Source organism: Microplitis mediator, chromosome 5 (assembly GCF_029852145.1).
Source record: "Microplitis mediator isolate UGA2020A chromosome 5, iyMicMedi2.1, whole genome shotgun sequence".
NCBI classification, from domain to species: domain Eukaryota; kingdom Metazoa; phylum Arthropoda; class Insecta; order Hymenoptera; family Braconidae; genus Microplitis; species Microplitis mediator.
The window spans coordinates 14,308,300-14,326,708 of record NC_079973.1 but is presented as its reverse complement, the minus strand read 5'-3'; the positions used below and the strand labels follow the sequence as shown (position 1 = coordinate 14,326,708).

Below are 18,409 nucleotides of genomic sequence, written 5' to 3'. Positions count from 1 at the left end.
AAACGATCATGTAGACACTTCAAGCTCTGTAGACCTCTCCCTCCGATGTGCCGGGAAAGGTATAATCTGGTGACTGAGGACTTAGGGTGCATGCTCCGATTGATGTTCATGACTTTGCGTGTCTTGATATCGAGATCTCTAAGCTCTTTTCGGGTCCATTTAAGGACACCGAAAGAGTAGAGTAGTACTGGGACAGCAAGCATGTTTGTTGCAGAGACTTTGTTTTTTCCGGAAAGTTGTGATGACCAGATTTTCCGGAGTCTCCGTCCATACTCGCTGCAGAGAGTCGTTTTGATTTTCGAGACGTCCTGCATAGGACTCCCGTCAATCCCTAGATATTTGTACAACTCTCCGGTGTCAAGATGGTCAATGACGCTCCCATCGACTAACTCGATATCTTCCCGCAAATCAGAGCACTTACCCTTCACCAGATTAACGACCGCGCACTTGTCCAACCCAAAAGCCATGCCGACATCCCGTGTATACTCCCCTACGATATTCAAGGCTGTCTGAAGGTGTTCCTCATCAGGAGCATATACTTTCAGATCATCCATGTAGAGTAAGTGGGTGATCGAATATTTCCGATCAGTTGGTGGGCCCACTGAGTATCCACGGGTACGGCGTAGCGCAACAGATATCGGCAGCAGTAAGATGCAAAACAGCAGAGGGCTCAGGGAATCTCCCTGGAAGACACCTCGCTTGTACTGTACAACTTCGGTCACACGTTTGTCGTTGCCACATGAAATGTGGAACCGTGTTCGCCAAAGTTGCATCGTACGCTGTATGCATCCCACTGTATCGCGATTGACCCCAAGGCATTTGAGCAAAAAGAGAATGAGCTCATGAGATGTTGAGTCGAATGCCTTACGGTAGTCAATCCAGGCCATGGACAAGTTGCGCTAATAGTAGACCGCGTCTTGAATGACACATCGATCTACTTACAGATTCTCTTTGCAACCTGACAGGCTTCTTTTACTGCCACGCTGTTCGTATATCTGCTGCCATACAGGATCTATCTCCTGCAGAATGCGATTGTTCAAGATTTTTGTGAAAACCTTATAAACCGCATTCAAACAGGTGCTAGGCCTGTAGTTCTTTGGGTCGGACAAGTCACCCTTCTTGGGGATGAGCACGGGTCGCCCTCCTACAAGCCAGCACGGAATAGGTTCGTTGCCTCTGATAAAAGCTGTAAATATCTGGGCCAGATGGCTATGGGTAGAAGTAAGTTTCTTCCACCAAAATAAGTTAATGCCATCCGGACCCGGAGCAGCCCAGTTCTTACCATTGTTCAGAGCCAAACGAACTTCTTCCACGCTGACTTATTATTATTATTATTATTATTATTATTATTATTACTATTATTATTATTTATATTTGTAAAAAGTCCTGTTTTTTATCTATAAGCGATAAACACAGACTAAAAATTATAGTTAATAATGTCTGTTTTTGTCCTCGAAAACAATTGAACACAGACCATGAATTATAATAAAAAAGTTTGTTTTTAGTCTAAACGCGATTTAAAACAGACCAAATATCATACGAAAATAAGTTTGATATTGGCCTGGATAAGGAATTGTACGGGAAAAAACAGATTAAATTCTCATATAGAATAAATACGATTTATAATTTTGAATTCAAGAAAAAATATTTGAATTTATCATTTATTTTAAAACCGATCTTACTTTTTTACCCAGGCAGTTAAATTTACGATGCTAACATCGTAATTTGTCCTATGGATTATTGTAGTAGTGGACAAGACCTTTTAAATCATAATTTTTACGATGTAGCATTGGAAATTTTATTTAAGAATTAATTTTTCAGACAAATAATACAAAATCTTAAGCTCTTTAGTATAAATCACGATGTGAACATCGTAAAATTTGAAGAGAAATTTTAAATAAAAGAATAAAATTATAACTGTTCGGGAGTTGGATTCGAACCCGAGTACTTTCGAGTGCGAAGTGTCTAGGTTATTTTTAAGATCCATATGAACGATTTGAATAAACAGTCATAAGTCACGAGAGCGCCTCTTATGGAAGGCGCAGTTACTATTTAGAAATTATGATGTCACATCGTCATTTTTATAACTTCCATCGTATTATAACCGAGGCAGCACTATAATATTCATTTTATTCAAAATCGAATAGAAAGATAAATATAGGAATACATACAGTTTTTGAATCGTAATTTTTGTTTTATTCTTCTTACGATGTTAATATTGTAATTTTTAAAGTAATTTTTAATTCTAAAAGTCTTTGTTAAAATTACGATGTTAAATAGTAAAAAAAATAAGCTACGTAGTAAATTTTGAAATAAGACATTTAAAAATTGACGCTAATGAAAGTATAGTGCACGATTCCGATGTTCATATCGTAAATTTTAGTGGAATTTTCTTTCCGTGTTTGAGTTATTGAAATGACTTAATCCGATCATTTTTCAGATCGATGGCTATTCGGCAGCAAAATTCACCTCAATGCTTCGCATTTAAGGCGTGCAAAAAAATTTTTCTTTACAGAATTTTTTGGGTAGTCTATTTTGCCCAGCATATTATACTTATTATAGTTTTTAGCCTGTGGGCTATTGTAAAGGGTACTTAATCAAATTCATCAAGTACTAAATATATCCGCGTCCAGGAAATCATAAATGTAAGTGTTAAACATGGAATAGGGATTAACAATTTGAAGAAGAAAGTTATAAATGATAAGTTTGTGTCTCTGAATAATTACAAAAGAAATTTCTGACAAAGATAAATTCTATATATACTAAAAAAGAAAGTTAAATTAATTAACACTTTTTTTATCCTATTGAATTTATGTTTCGCTCGAAAGCTGACGTAGTACAAGAGCATTCGATAAAGAAAAACCCGTGAGCTGTTGAGAAAGATTATTGATTAATTTAAAAATTAAGCGATAGTAAAAATTTAACTCACAGCTTTAAAAGTTTTTAACGATAGGACATAAAACATTCCCCCAGTAAAAACTATCGGTTTTTGAGCACGCATCAAACTAAAAGTTATTATTTGATTCATTTCAATTACTGTTCGTCGGTGGTCACCACTAAATTCACCTTTGTATTGAACCATGGATTGCTCCCAGTTGCATGAATAGATTGCATCTGCAGTTTTTAATCCCTAGAGAAATATAAATTGAAACATTTTTATTTTTTTTCGCACCCGTATAAATATTTACTAGAAAATATTTAACAGTGCCTAAGATTTCGTATAAACGTTGGAGTTCAGTCAGCCTTTTTTTTAACTTCCATTTTAAAAGGAAAATAATTAATTAATAGTATATTACGACATTAGGTCAGAAAGTTGGATTCCCTGGCTTTGATATCACATACGTTAGGGCATTAGCTTTCTGGCCGGGGGTCGTATACTATTTTTCTTGTTTCCCAGCCAAAAGTACGTTGAATTAATTGACTTTCGACAGTGAAGCTGAGTGGCGAGAAGAAGGGGGGGGGGGGGCACCCGATTTTCGCAAAACTGAGGCGAAGCCGAAGTTTTTGCTGGTCGGGGCGAGAATCAAAAATATTAAATGATTAAAAAAAGAAATTATAAATTCAATTTTGATTGAAACTAGTAACTTCATTTCTCTATTTAATAATCTAAAATAGACTTCTTTATAAGCTCAAACACTAACTTTACACGGAAAAAAAATATTAAATTTACTCGAATTATCAATACTTTTTATTGTTTCAAATATTACTGTGGTGCCCAGGTGTGATTTTGTTGTATATTATGAAGTATAAGGTTAAAATGAGTTATCTGTTAAAATATACTTATGCTCAAAGAAAAAAAGTATAGCGGATAAACATAGTTTTTAAAATTTCCAATAGTAAAAATTATTATTTTGAATTGTATAGTTCCATTGGCAGGATGATATTTTTTAGTCTGACTATAGTAAAAATTAAAACTTAGAACAGAAATTTTAAAGTTTCAAACAATAAACATCTTCAAGTCAATATATATAATTACGTAGTTGATCGTTATTTTATCTTATGCAACCATAGTAATAATGTTTGTTCTAAACCCTCATTTTTATTATTTCAAATAATAAAAATTTGTTTTTTTTCGTTCTATTTTGTACATATGATTAATTTGAATTATTTGTTTTCGGCTTTCACCGTTGCTCTCTATTCGGGTTTCTAATTTCACCCCCTCCCTCTTCCTTCTCCCATTGTCTGTTTTCTCATTATCGTGCATCTAATTGATTGCATCCTTGTCTGTATTATGAATAACTGATTAAGTCGCTACAGTATGTAGTTGTTCGAATTTTTATACGAAAAATCATTAGCAAAATTTCGGCTAACTCACGGGCTCGAACCGTAGACCTTTCGCAAATAGAGTCCAGTCCCTAGCCCTTAGAGCGCTCGGCCACCGCATGCAAATGAGAATCGAAAGTTATTTTCGGACTTAGATGGATGACGGTAGTGCATGAAATTTTACTGCATCAAACAATAAAATTTGCTGAGGCTGATACATACTTTTTACAAATTGACGAAGTATAATATACAATTGTACATAATCAATCTTCATTAATTTCAGTGGAAATACTTAACATTTGCTTTAATAATATATATCCGTGAAAATTTATTTATTCCCGTTTATATCATTAAATTTGACTGTTGACTAATATTAAAATTTAAAAACATCTCCTAGTAAAGTTTCTTATTTGAAAGACTTCACAAAATAACGTTCTAACTAAATTTATTATTTTGTATCCTTTATATTTTCATTATTTGAGACTTGAATTTCTTATTTTAAAAACGACAAATATTTAAGCTTTGGCGGTTAATCTTTAAAGTTTAATTTTTTTAGTATTTGCTTTGTCTTTTTTATAGTTATAAATAATAATTTTATCTAAATGAACTGTATATTTTAGCTTTCGATTTGTAATTATTATATATAAAATATTGAAATCACTACTTTACTATTTGAATAGATATTGACTGCTAAAAACATAATAATTATTAGACATTAGGGTGGTCCTTATTTTGGACATTTTCGAATTTTCATGCTCCCAGAGGCTCATGTGGTTCGAAATAAATAAAACAAATATCCTCAAAGTTTCAGGTCTTTATCTCAATTTTAACCCGTGCCGCACAGTGATGTAAGTTTCCCATTTAAATAACACGAGGTTTTTGGCGTTGAACAATTAATTTTTTATTCTGGCTAAAATAATTGTTCGAAAAATTTGAAACTCTGTAGACTTTATCCTTATATTAGCAGCTGCTCCTCAGAATTTTTACAGATTTTCTGCTACTATAATTTTGGGGGTACAGCATGATGAAAAAAACGAAAAAAAAATTTTTTTATTTCTGTCTAAAATTTTTTTTAAATAACATATCAAATCACTCTGCATCCTTATTAGAAGTTCTTCTTTTTTTTCATTCTCGCACCCAAGTGGGTAACCGGCATATCTTTGTTGCACTAATACAGTAATCAGGAGCTTTTTTTTTCAATTACAACAGAAAAAATTCCCTTAAAGTTTAAGCTCTTAATTCGAACGGGAAGAGTTACGGCAAATTTTTTTTTGTGATTTTTTCAAGAAATATTTTTTGTTTATGTTATTTAACTTTGTGTCTTTTTAAAAAATACATAATGCATTTAATTGATATCTGAGATCGGTATATCTATGCCACTAATCATATTATGTCTTAGTTTAACATTTAATAAATATTATCAATAAATTAAATTTCTTTCAATATTTGCTTAAATAAATTGGTCACCTTTAAGTTTATTATTTGTTTTAAGCAATAAATAATAAACAAAAGGTTGATAGTTTTGTGTATTATAATATCGAAATAATTATTTATTTACAATTTTCTAACTATAATAAATTATTAATAAAATAGATCTCTTTTATAAATAAATATAATGAACTTAAAAAATCACAAAAACAAAATTCGCGGCACGTGGTCCCGTTGGAATTAAGAACTCAAACTTTAAGGGAATTTTTTTCTGTCGTAATTGAAACCGTTTGAGAGGTGATTGTAATAAATTTAAAAAATCCGTTTATGGAACACTTTACTGCACACTAATGCAAAGTTCCTGATTACTGTATTAGTACAACAAAGATATACCGTTCACCCACTTATGTGCGAGAATAAAAAAAAGTAAGAACTTCTCATAAGGATGCAGAAGGATTTGATATGTTATTTGAAAAAAATTTTAGCTAAAAATTAAAAAAATAATTTTTTTTTTTTTTTCATCATGCTGTACCCCCAAAATTATAATAGCTGAAAATCTATAAAACTTTTGAGGAGTAGCTGCTAATATGAAGATAAAGTCTACAGAGTTTCAAATTTTTCGAACAATTACTTTAGCCGGAATAAAAACTTAATCGTTCAATGCCAAAAACCCCGTGTTATTTAAATGGGAAACTTACATCGCTGTGCGGCACGGGTTAAAATTGAGATAGAGATCTGAAACTTCGAGGATATTTTTTTTTTATTTATTTCGAACCACATAAGCCTCTGGGAGCATAAAAATTCGAAAATGTCCAAAATAAAGACCACCCTATTAGACATAAAGCTTTATTTATTACAGTTCATTTTTTTCTGTGTAATCACACTTTTATTTTACAGCTGACTCTCTGAAAGTGTCCGCTTTTGGGGTTGTAGGGGAATATATTTCTGAAAAATACAGTCCCCCCACTATCATATCGTTATGCTCGATTTGGTCGTGGATTTTATTAGCAGATCAGACTCTCTCTAAGTGTCCACTCTGAATCTGACCGCTATGAAAAACTATTCATGTTTAAATGACTACGTCACTACTTATAGTATTAAAATTCATAATTTCGGATAAGTCCGTCAACCATCGATCGTCATCGATCGCTGAATATTTTCCCCCATGCGGATATGATATTCGGTAGCGACACAGTACACACGTTCAATAGAGAGATACACGGCAACTAGCTAAACACATATCTAATGCGACCAGCATTACATTCTTTTATATAATTAATTAAATAAAACTAATTATTTATTATTTTGCTAACACTAATAATTGAAGTCAGATAATTTATTTATCGTAGTGATTAAGATCCTATAAACCTCATCCCAACCACTACATACATATATTAGGGTGTTCGTTATTTCCCAAATTACATTAATTTAATTGGTACAAACCATTTACTTGAGATCCAAAAATAATTTTGAAACATAAAAAAGTTTATTTTAATGCCATTCACCCGGTCTAAGTAATGATACTTCCCAATTTTAATGCAATGAGAAAAATTTTATAACTTGATTAAAAATAAACGTACAGCTATAAACAATATAAATCTTTGTAGGAAATTTACAACTTTTCAACAAAGGTCTCTTATGTTTTTTTTTTAAATCCAACCATTTAAGAGATATTAAAGCTCAAACTTTGATTTGTTTCTAAGAATTGACGTTTTTGTTTGAAATTTGATTACTCTCTAACGCTTAGGCATACAATTAAGTGCTATAAATTTTGTTAATTTTTTTAATTATATATATTAATTATATATGTTGTAATAATAATTTAATAAATACATGCCAGGACTGGTTGGTGGTTGGGATGTTTGAAAAATACGCATATTAAAGAATATAACAATATTTTTATTTGTCACAGCACATGATATCACTGGGTTACATAATTCAATCGTCGATTTAATTTAATTAATACTGTAAAATGTTTGAGCTCATGAATACGTGATAAGTTGAATCAAAATTATAGAATTGAGCTCGAGTAATTAATTGAATTGAATTGAGATAATCAATTTGAGTCTGTGTGAACACTGGTCGACTGCAAGAATGTCATGATAATCAGTAACATGAAAACAGAGGTTACCAAGCGAAGTTAATGATTGAAGACTTAATGATTATTTTTAAGAGCACCAAACGCATAATAGTTGAGTACATTAAATCTCGAGAAAATTGAACACTGAGTTTAATTGATTGCAATGAGTTTATAATAAATTATACTGATTTGAAGTTGTTTGTGAACACGAGCTAACATGATTGCAGAGGCTAACGAGCGAGAATAATATAGAGAATCAATAATTGAGCATGAGAATAACCCGAATAATTATTGAATTGAGTCTTTTAATTATATGAGCACTTTAATTAATTTAATAATTAATAATGAAGCACCTGTAGTGGGTCTCATTGGAGTAACCTCTTCAAAAACGTGATCGTTGATCACTTAAATTCTAAGTTCTTGATATTAATTATTTTGTTGAGTTTTTATTTGTGAATTATATAAATAATTATGTAATTATAGAGCTCGATGATTTCTTGATTTATTAAAATTGATATTTTAATTTATTTCCTCGAGATGAGCACGAAATAATAAGATTAACTGAAACACGTGTTTACACTTGATAAGTATGTTGCGAAAGATAATGACGTCGGTCTTCTCGACACGAGGCAGGAAACAGTCAATGCGCATGCGCCGCACTGATCAAGTTTAAATTTACAGACACTAGGCCCCAGAAGGTGCTGCCTCTATCTGCCGGAAGTGCAACTACATGTGAATTCAAATGTAGCTGTAATTACGCAACAATATATTAATTAATTAAATTTATATGCGGACACTTGAAGAGAACGAGTCAAAATATTTGTTGTGGACATATACAGAGGGTATTAAAAAATTAATGACTGTCCATTGGTGGGAGAACGACTAAACGATGAAATTACCCGGGAAAAATAATTTAGATCTGACCAGATATAATTATATCTGATCAGATCTAACATTTCGACATGCTCAGATCTAATTATATCTGGCCAACCACAGTTTATATCTGGTCAGATCTAATCAGATATAATTAGATCTAGACTAAATACAATATCAGACATGATTATATCTAGTCAGATCAGCGTATATCTCGTAAGATCTGATTAGATATAACTATATCTGAACTAAATACAACATTTAACGTAATCTGATCTTGTTAGATCTGCTCAGATATAATCATGTATACGTCTTATTATTACAGGAAATTGTTTATATCTGGTCAGATCTGCGTATATCTTGTGAGATCTGATCATATAACTATATCTGAACTAAATACAACAATCAACATAATCAGATCTTGTTATATCTACTCAGATATAATTATCTACCCGGGAAAAACGGATTAGATCTGGCCATATATAAAAAGATCTGGCCAGATCTTTAAATTATCTCTATCTGACGAGATCTGGCCAGATATAATCAGATCTGGCTAGATCTGACCAGATATAACGAAAAATTAATCTTATTAGATCTGGTCATATCTGGTCAGATCTTTAAATTGTCTCTATCTGGTAAGACATGGCCAGATATAACTAGATCTGAACAGATGTATTCAAACAGATCTCTACCTAGATCTTTCAGTTGCTATTTTTTTATTATTATCATAGATAAATTTTAAATGTTTATGTATAAAATCCAGATGCTATTATGGAATAGGAAAGATAATTATTGTTAATTAAATATGTCTTTTATTCTCATTCTACGCTAGAGATAACATTTTTAAACATACACTTATATTAAAAATTCCTAAACTTAAATTGTATTAATGAAAGTAATATGAGCTAAACTTGTTTACACGTCAATGAATTTGACCAATGTGAGATCTTTGAGTTATAGCTCAATCTCAAAATATTTTAAACTTAAATAAATAACTTTATTATTAAATTTACTTAAATTATTTAATTCAATCATTAAACATTTTACACATTTATCATAGGTCAATATAAAAATTAACATATATATTAAAATATAATTTGTATTGTAGTAATAGACAATAATTAGTCAGCAATTTTTTTAGGCTTCAATTTAATAATTTAAGTAAATTTAATAATTAAACAATATAACGATTTATCAAGGAGCTATAATTTTAAAGAATCAGGTTGATTCGAGTACTGAATTGGATCGTATAGACGATAAAATGAACGCATTTAAAGTAAGTGGTATTAAAAAAAATGAATTCTTGAATGAGTTTGAGATACAAACTTTCCTGACTATGGGTCTTGATCATAAAACCGTATCAATTTACACAAAAGCGAACATAAATAAAACAGTTTTTACCTCTCAAATTTTTCAAAAAACTAAAAATGACAGGTCTAATGTTATTATTACTACCAGTAATAATAAAGTGAAATATGGTTCTATACGATTTTTTTTTGTTATTGACAACAACTTATATTTATCTTTACAGTATTATCGCGTTATGCATGTAAAAATATCTTTTCGCCCCTCCGGGCGAAAAGCGTCAACTTTTCTCCCGCTGTGCGAAACGAAGTTTCCGCTTTCCGCCTCCGTCGAGGCGAAAAATAGTATTTACACCTTGGGCAGTAAATAAGAAAGCCTCAGATCACATGTTTGTTGACCTCGGCTTCGCCTCGGCCAACAATGACATGAGATCTGAGACATTTCTTACTTTACTACCCGAGGTGTAAAATATACTATTTAATCACAATTTGTAGAGAAAAAATAAATCATATAATATCAGTTGAGCTACAAAACGAGTTCTGTTTGATTAAATTCAAAGATATTAAATCGATGAATACTCTTATAAAAGTTGAAAATTATTTATGTCAAGCTCCAAATAACTTACACAATATTTATTAAGGAATAAAAAATAATAGATAAATAATCACATCAATAAAAATTACATTTTTATGGAACAATATTCAGTCAATACTATTTTTTTTTTACTTTTTGCGTATCTGTCTTGATCAATTACTAAAAAAAAAATCGGTCTGTCAGTTGACCCTGCGGGCCAGCCCCAAAACTTCCCGCTGTTTTCGAGCTCGCTGAGCTCGAAAACATTATTGTGAATATATTTTCGAGCTCTTCGAGCTCGCAAATACTTTTGTATGCCATTGTTTTGTAAAAAACCATTTTTTAGCATTTCTTTCTTCCACGATATCTCGCGAACGAATCAACCGATTTTGATGGTTGAGGTGGCAATCGACGCGTTTTATCAAGTTCTAAAGCTGGTCGAATTTTGAAATTGATTTACTCAGCCGTTTTTGAGAAATTTCAAAAAAACCAAGGAAAAAATTTTTTTTGAATTCTTTCGTCAACGGTTTCTCTTGAACGAATGAACCGATTTTGATGGTTGAGGTGGCATTCGACGCGGCTTATAGAGTTTTAGAGCTGATTAGATTTTGGAATCAATCCATCGAGAAAATTGGAAGTTATCCAAATAAAACATTTTTGAAAAAATTTTATTTTTGAAATATCTCTGAACGCACCCTACCGATTAAGTTCAAATTTCTACGGCCTCAAGACATTAACAAGCCGCGTCGAATGACACCTCAACGATCAAAATCGGTTCATCCGTTCAAGAGTTATGAATATTTACATACATACATACGTACGTACGTACGTACGTACATACGTACGTACGTACGTACGTACGTACACACATACATACACTCGGACATCATCGTGAAATTAGTCAGGATAGCTTCCTAGGACCTCGAAACGTCGACATCTGATGGAAATTCGATTTTCGTAAATCGGACCGAAACCAATAACTTCCCGAAATTTTGAAAATTTACAATTTTCTTAGCGGGAAGTTAAAAATTATTAAATAGAAGTTAGTTGAAAATATCTACATGTATCAATTATAATCTTTAACAAATATGTAATGGAATATATTTGTCAATAAATAAAATGGTAAAAGAATTAAAGACCCATTGTTATTCATCCTTTATATGATTTACTATAATGTATGCATAATTACTTAATCAGATCTGATCGAATCTGATGCTGTTGACAACTTCGATATAGTTACATCTGGCCAGATATGATAAGACCTTTTCATGTCTAACGTATTTTGCAATCCAGATATAGTTATATCTGTTTAGATCTGGCCAGATATGATAAGACCTTTTCATGTCTAATGTATTTTGCAATCCAGATATAGTTATATCTGTTTAGATCTGGCCAGATATGATAGGACATTTTCATGTCTAATGCATTTTGCAATCAAGATATAGTTATATCTGTTTAGATCTGGCCAGATATGATAAGACCTTTTCATGACTAATGTATTTTGCAATCCAGATATAGTTATAACTGTTTAGATCTGATCAGATATGATTAGATCTGATCATGTCTGATGAATTTTCTGACTCAGATATAGTTATATCTGTTTAGATCTGATTATATCTCAAATCCCATATCTAACCAGATATAAATAGATCTAATCCGTTTTTCCCGGGTATACATCTTATTTTTATGGAAAATTGTTTATATCTGGTCAGATCTGCGTATATCTCGTTAAATCTAATCAGAGAACTATATCTAAACTAAATACAAAAATTAACACAATCAGATCTTGCTAAATCTGCTCAGATATAATCATGTTTGCATTGTATGTTTATTGAAAATTGTTCATATCTGGTTATTTACACTCACGCGATCACATACGTGGGTCAGCGCAGTGGATATTATCAAAGACTTTGAATGAGAAGGATGCAGGTTCGAGCCCAGCAGTCACCGGAATTTTTTCATCAATCATAATCATAATGTATAATTCCATTAAGTAACGTTCCTAATACATTTGATTACATTTCAAATCGAATTAAAACTATCTTATTTTTTTTGCAATTTAAAATTTTTTTAATGGGGATCCTCGGGAAAAAAGGTTTAGATCTAACTATATATAATTATACCTGATCAGATTTGTCCAGATCTCGTCAGACAGAGACAATTTAAAGATCAGATTTGTCAGATCTAATTAGATATAATTATACATGGTTAGATCTAAACCTTTTTCCCCGGGTCGGGGAACGGACATTTTCAGAGTGGCCACATAGAGAGAGTTGACTGTACTGACAAAGTTTGAATCACAAAACCTTTTAAATTGCAATAAAATTTATAGTAACGATAAGATAAACAAATTGACAAGTGCATTCGTGACTATTTGGAGACATGCGCCGTCGTGAATTAGTCATTCAGTAATTTTAATAATTTAAATATATATAATGAAACGTCAAAAAATAATGAATAAAAAAAATTTCTTAATTTTAAAATTATTTGTTTGTAATAGGAAAATCTCGGTATATTTGCTACATAACCAAGCTACACAAAATAAGCGTGCTCTAGTGACAGCTTTCTGTATTGCGAGCTGGCAACAAAAGTAGCACTTCCTGGAGTGTAATACGACCAAAAAGACCGTACTTTCGGCTTGGGGAGCAAGATAATATATTTGATGGAAAAATTGAAACTGAACTCCAATATACTCATGAAGTCTTAAGCGTTGCTTTAAGTTGACAATTAAACTGACCAACTCTTCAATTGTCGTTGCAAGAAATGTAAAAATAAATAGCTGCAAGGCGATTCCCGTCCAATATGACATCATGCTCGTGAGTTTCATAATGCATTCTATAGTCGACTATTTAATTTTTAAAATAAAGTTCTGTTACTACGATTGTTACTTAAATTAATTTTTTATATTTTCTGATAGAAAAATGGTTAAAATATACATAAATCGATGTTGATTTTCGAAATCGAACAAATTGATCTATGTAGATGTTAAACCTTTTTTTCACGCATAAAAAGACACCATAGGAAAATATCGTTTATAAACAAAAAGAATATAATTTACGACTGATGATCATCAGCATTGAAATTTTTAAATTTCAACATAAAAAGTATTTTTATGTAACACAAAAATATTGTCCATGTATAGGGTGACGTTGTCTATGTAAGATAGGAATATCATAATTACATCAATTCTCATTGTTGACACTTCAACGGATACTAGACACAAAGCAATGGTACTGTCAAGACAAAGTATAAACATTGGATAGCTCGATACTTTTTTCAATTTTTCAACAAATCTATGAAGTATTTACCATATTATTAAATTAACGTATTTAATTTTTCGATAAAATAATTAGACGGTGAAAAGAAATAGTAACCATTGCGGCACCAAAGAGTAATCCAGTCAAGGAACGTGTTTAGGTGAACGGTCAAGTATAGTAAAAGCATATTTTACTATACACATATTTATAATATTGACTAGGCTATTGTTCCGCACAGGAATGGTTACTGTTTTTCTTTTTCCATGTGAATCATTATAAATCTTACTCTAAAATTTCTCGATGATGTATCATATACATCTTTAACTTGTTTCTAACTTTTATAGTGTCCACTTTGTTACTGAAAGATAGAAAAATCATTTAATGTTCATGACTAAGTCACTGATTAATCAATCTTACCCATGAAAAAATCTTTTGATTAAATTTTATGAAATTTCCTCAATGCATTTTAATAGAATTTTTTACCGAACATAGCCTGCTAAAAATGTTTAAAATTTTACAGGCAGTAGTTATTATTTTAAAGAAATCTTAGATCGATAAAACAAAATCTATCTATCGGTTGACCCTGTGGGCCAGCCCTAAAACTTCCCACTATTTTCAAGCCGGCAAACAAGATTATTCTAGTGCTGAAATGCAAAGTATTCTATTGCTATCAAATGTTTTATCTGTAACACTCTAGCTAGAGCATTTCTAATATGTATAAAGGGGCACACAAGTTCAAACGTTTGTAAACGATGCACCTGTTTTGAGAAAAGAAATGATAGAACTATCCCAGACAGCATTCAAATCGAAATGACTATCGTACGACATCTTTTTGAAGGCGTCCTCAAGAAGTCTTATAATGACTTCTTAAAGGTGTCATTTTTAAAAACTCTTAATTATGCGTTCTTGAAGACTCCATGAATAAGACATCAGTTTTGTGACGTCTGAATGTATTCTTTTTTCAACTTTATGAAGTCAAAATTAGGAGCTCCTCAAGACGTCATAGTAAATTCATACTAAAGTCTTATTTGCGAAGTCAGAAAAAAGAATTCTTTGAGAACTCTTTTTAAAGACGTCTCTAAGGAACTCATTGCGAACTCGTTAAGACGTCATTTTGCTATATGGGATGACTTCTACGTCAACTAATAACAATTTGAGGACAAATGAAACGTTCCGTGATTTCTGCAACCCTGATCATTAAAATAAAGCATCTCCTCTGACAGTTATTAATCTAAATATTATTATGATATCAATTATTGTTTTTGATTTCATGCATTTAGGATTTCTTGGAGCAAATTCAAAACTCATGGACTATTAGTGTTCAGCGAATAAAAAAAAAATCAAAGACAAAATTGAGTGCGAATCATTTATCTGAAATAACTCGTCGAATAAAAATGATAAAACTTCACACACCTCATGAGTTTCAAAGACAACTAAGAGACCTAGATGATGTTTCGAAGTGGAAAGCAACTGAACACAAACTTTTTCTATTTTATATTGGACTTATCGTACTAAAAAAAATTTCAACTCCTCCAATGTATAACAGTTTTATTTTGTTACATGCTGCTTCTCGATTATTATGGTCAAATGGAACTGCTCTACAATTTTCTCAAATGGAACGAGAGATGTTAGAAAAGTTTTTTTTGGAAACTCAAGATATGTATGGAAGTACTTAGTAACAGTTAACATGCATCATTTGATACATTTAACTGATGACGGGGTAAATATGAATTGCAGTTTGAGTGAAATATATGCTTTTGCATTTAAAAGTTTACTCGGGAAAATTAAACGAATCCTGCGATCACCTTTTCGATCAATAGCTCAATGATGTCGTAGGACGCATGTGTTTGGGCAAGACCTAAATTGTATAAATAACAAATTTATTGATCTTTGAACAAATTATTTTATGTATCAATTATTGTAAACTCATATTGGACTCAGATGGATGTCAGAGTATTGGACTGTATTTGATGACTCTGGTGTTGGTGAATACTCAGCAGATTGTATTCCTAGTGGCTGAGCTTGCGGCAACAGGGCTAACGTGCTCTGACTCGGTCGGTGTTGAGTGATGATGAACTGGAATCGATCCTGATAAACGACCCGCTGACTGGTAGCTCTGGTTGATGATAGTCTCACCGTGCCAGGCGAAAGACTCTCGTGGTTGAGGATCTCGCTATGTCAAGCGACACACAGTAGGTAGGCGATGTACGTTGTTGGTTCTAGCTTGGCAGGGCCAAGCAACTGCTGGCGTGATCAGGTGGTCTTGGGCTTAGTTCGGGATCTTGAGTCTTAGGGTGAAGACTCATAGTGCTCGTTCAAATCTCGTAAATGCTCGCTCAGATCTCGCACTAGCTAGTTAACAGCAAGTAGGCAGCGACTGTTGGAAAATATGCGGTGTTAGTGGCTGATGTTTACATACCAAACGTAGCCCAAGTTATGCTTTACTTAGACCTGAGTCGAGTGATTGATCTCTGGACAGCTGAGACAAGTCGAACTGGATACCACGCTCACACTAGAGCGGAATTGCGCGATGCAGCCCAGAGAACTGTTTCTTGCTCAGGATGCAACGTACTTGATTCTTGATTATTACTTAAAGGGAAAGAAGTCACACAAGTATAATCGCTGTGTTATCGACAGCAACTGGATGATCAGGAGTCATGCTGCATAGAGTCATGGTAGACACCACTTGATAGTTGAACAGAAGTATTGCACAAAGGCGGTTGATAACGCCCGAGGTGATTGCTATTGTGAAGGTGACTTTTTGCCGTGGATAATCGCTGATAAAATGCTGTAAAACTAAATACTAATTAAAACTGAACTACTGTTGATTTCACTGTATTACCCGGGAAAAAAAATTTAGATCTGTTTTGATCAAATTAGATCAGCTCAGATCGAATTTGATCGTAATTATTTAGGTGCCGTGACCGGTTACCCTCGGACAAAATAACCTCGACAAAATAACCCCGACAAAATAACCTAGAACAAAATAACCTCGTAACAAAATAACCTGAAAAAAATAACTTTGTTATAAAATAACCTGATTAGATTTTGAAGTCGATCTTCAAGTCGGTTCTGAGAAATCACTAAAAAAACTAAAAAAAAACATTTTTTTTTTGTTTCGTGATTCGCCAATATTTTCGAGTCTACCTGATTAAATGATCTTAAATTTTCACGAACCATAATTTATACTGAACCCAGATCAGAGTAGATCTGATTTTATCTGTTCAGATCAAACGAGATCTGATCAGACATGACATTTTTCTTCGGGGAAAAATAGTCCAGATCTACCCTGACCAAATCTAATCAAGTCAGATCAACCTAGATCTAGTCAGATCAAAATAGATCAACATTGATTAAACGATCAATTTATGAAGTAAATATTAATAGATCTAATTAGATCTGTACGGATCAAACCAGGTCTGAGCTGATGTAACTTTTTCTCGTGAAAAAAAGTTCAGATCTGGTCTGATCAGATTCCCGACTAGAATTTTTCATAAGGGCCTGACGAGGTCCTTATCGGGTTAACCTTATTTCAAATAAGGTCCTGATCAGGGTATCCTGACGAGGATCCTGATATGGATGTAACGCTTAAGACCCATGAGGTCCTTATCGGGATAGCCTTATCAGGACCTTACCAGGATATCCTCATCACGTCCTTATCAGGATTGCCTTATCAGGTCCTTACCAGGATATGCTCATCAAATCCTTATCAGGATTGCTTTATTAGTAATTATTTTAAAAAAATATTAAATTGCAAAAAAAAAATAAGAGAATTTTAATTCGATCAAGAATGTTATCTATTGTATTGACAGCATTAATTAGAGGAAGTAAACATATTTTTTATTGATGAAAAAATCCCGATAACTGCTGGGCTCGAACCTGCGGCCTTTCGATTCAAAGTCCTCGATGCTATCCACTGGGCTGACATACACAAGTGATCTTGAAAGTGTAAATATAATATTCATTATGATGTCAAAGAATAACTGATGAAGAAGTAAAAAATCTGTGCTACAATGATTGACGTGATTTTTGTATAATGTTGTTTTGTACGTTTTTTAATTTTAAGCCTGTAAATGAAATATTTAAAGGAATGGGATAACTTTTTTTTTGAATAAGGATATCCAGATAAGGTCCTGATTAGGAACTCGTCAGGTTGACCCGGTGGTAAAAAACTTTTTTTGTAATAGAGATATCCTGATGAGGTCCTGATCAGGGACTTGTCAGGTTGACCCGATGGCAATTAACTTCTTTTTGAATTAGGATATCCTGACAAGGTCCTGATCAGGAACTTGTCAGGTTGACCCGATGGCAATTAACTTTTTTTTGAATAAGGATATCCTGGCGAGGTCCTGATCAGAAACTCGTCAGGTTGACCCGATGGCAATTAACTTTTTTTTGAATAAGGATATCCTGGCGAGGTCCTGATCAGAAACTCGTCAGGTTGACCTGATGGCAAACAACTTTTTTTTGAATAAGGATATCCTGGCGAGGTCCTGATCAGAAACTCGTCAGGTTGACCTGATGGCAAATAACTTTTTTTTGAATAAGAATATCCTGACGAGGCCCTGATCAGGAACTCGTCAGGTTGACTCGATGGCAAATAACTTTTTTTGAATAAGAATATCCTGAC

At 32.6% G+C, this 18,409-nt stretch overlaps 1 protein-coding gene across 1 annotated transcript in view; it reads right to left on the bottom strand.

Annotated features, from left to right (window-relative positions):
• Positions 1–2,765: 2,765 nt before the first annotated feature.
• LOC130668622 (putative odorant receptor 69a) overlaps positions 2,766–18,409 on the bottom strand; it is a 93,365-nt gene continuing 77,721 nt past the window's right edge. The window contains exons 4-8 of the mRNA XM_057470987.1: positions 14,066–14,137; positions 13,704–13,815; positions 13,260–13,367; positions 2,930–3,130; positions 2,766–2,870 (exon numbers count right to left, since the gene is read on the bottom strand). Of these exons, the coding sequence (XP_057326970.1) occupies positions 2,811–2,870; positions 2,930–3,130; positions 13,260–13,367; positions 13,704–13,815; positions 14,066–14,137 (553 nt within the window). The 3' untranslated portion in view covers positions 2,766–2,810. The remainder of the gene's footprint in view (positions 2,871–2,929; positions 3,131–13,259; positions 13,368–13,703; positions 13,816–14,065; positions 14,138–18,409) is intronic.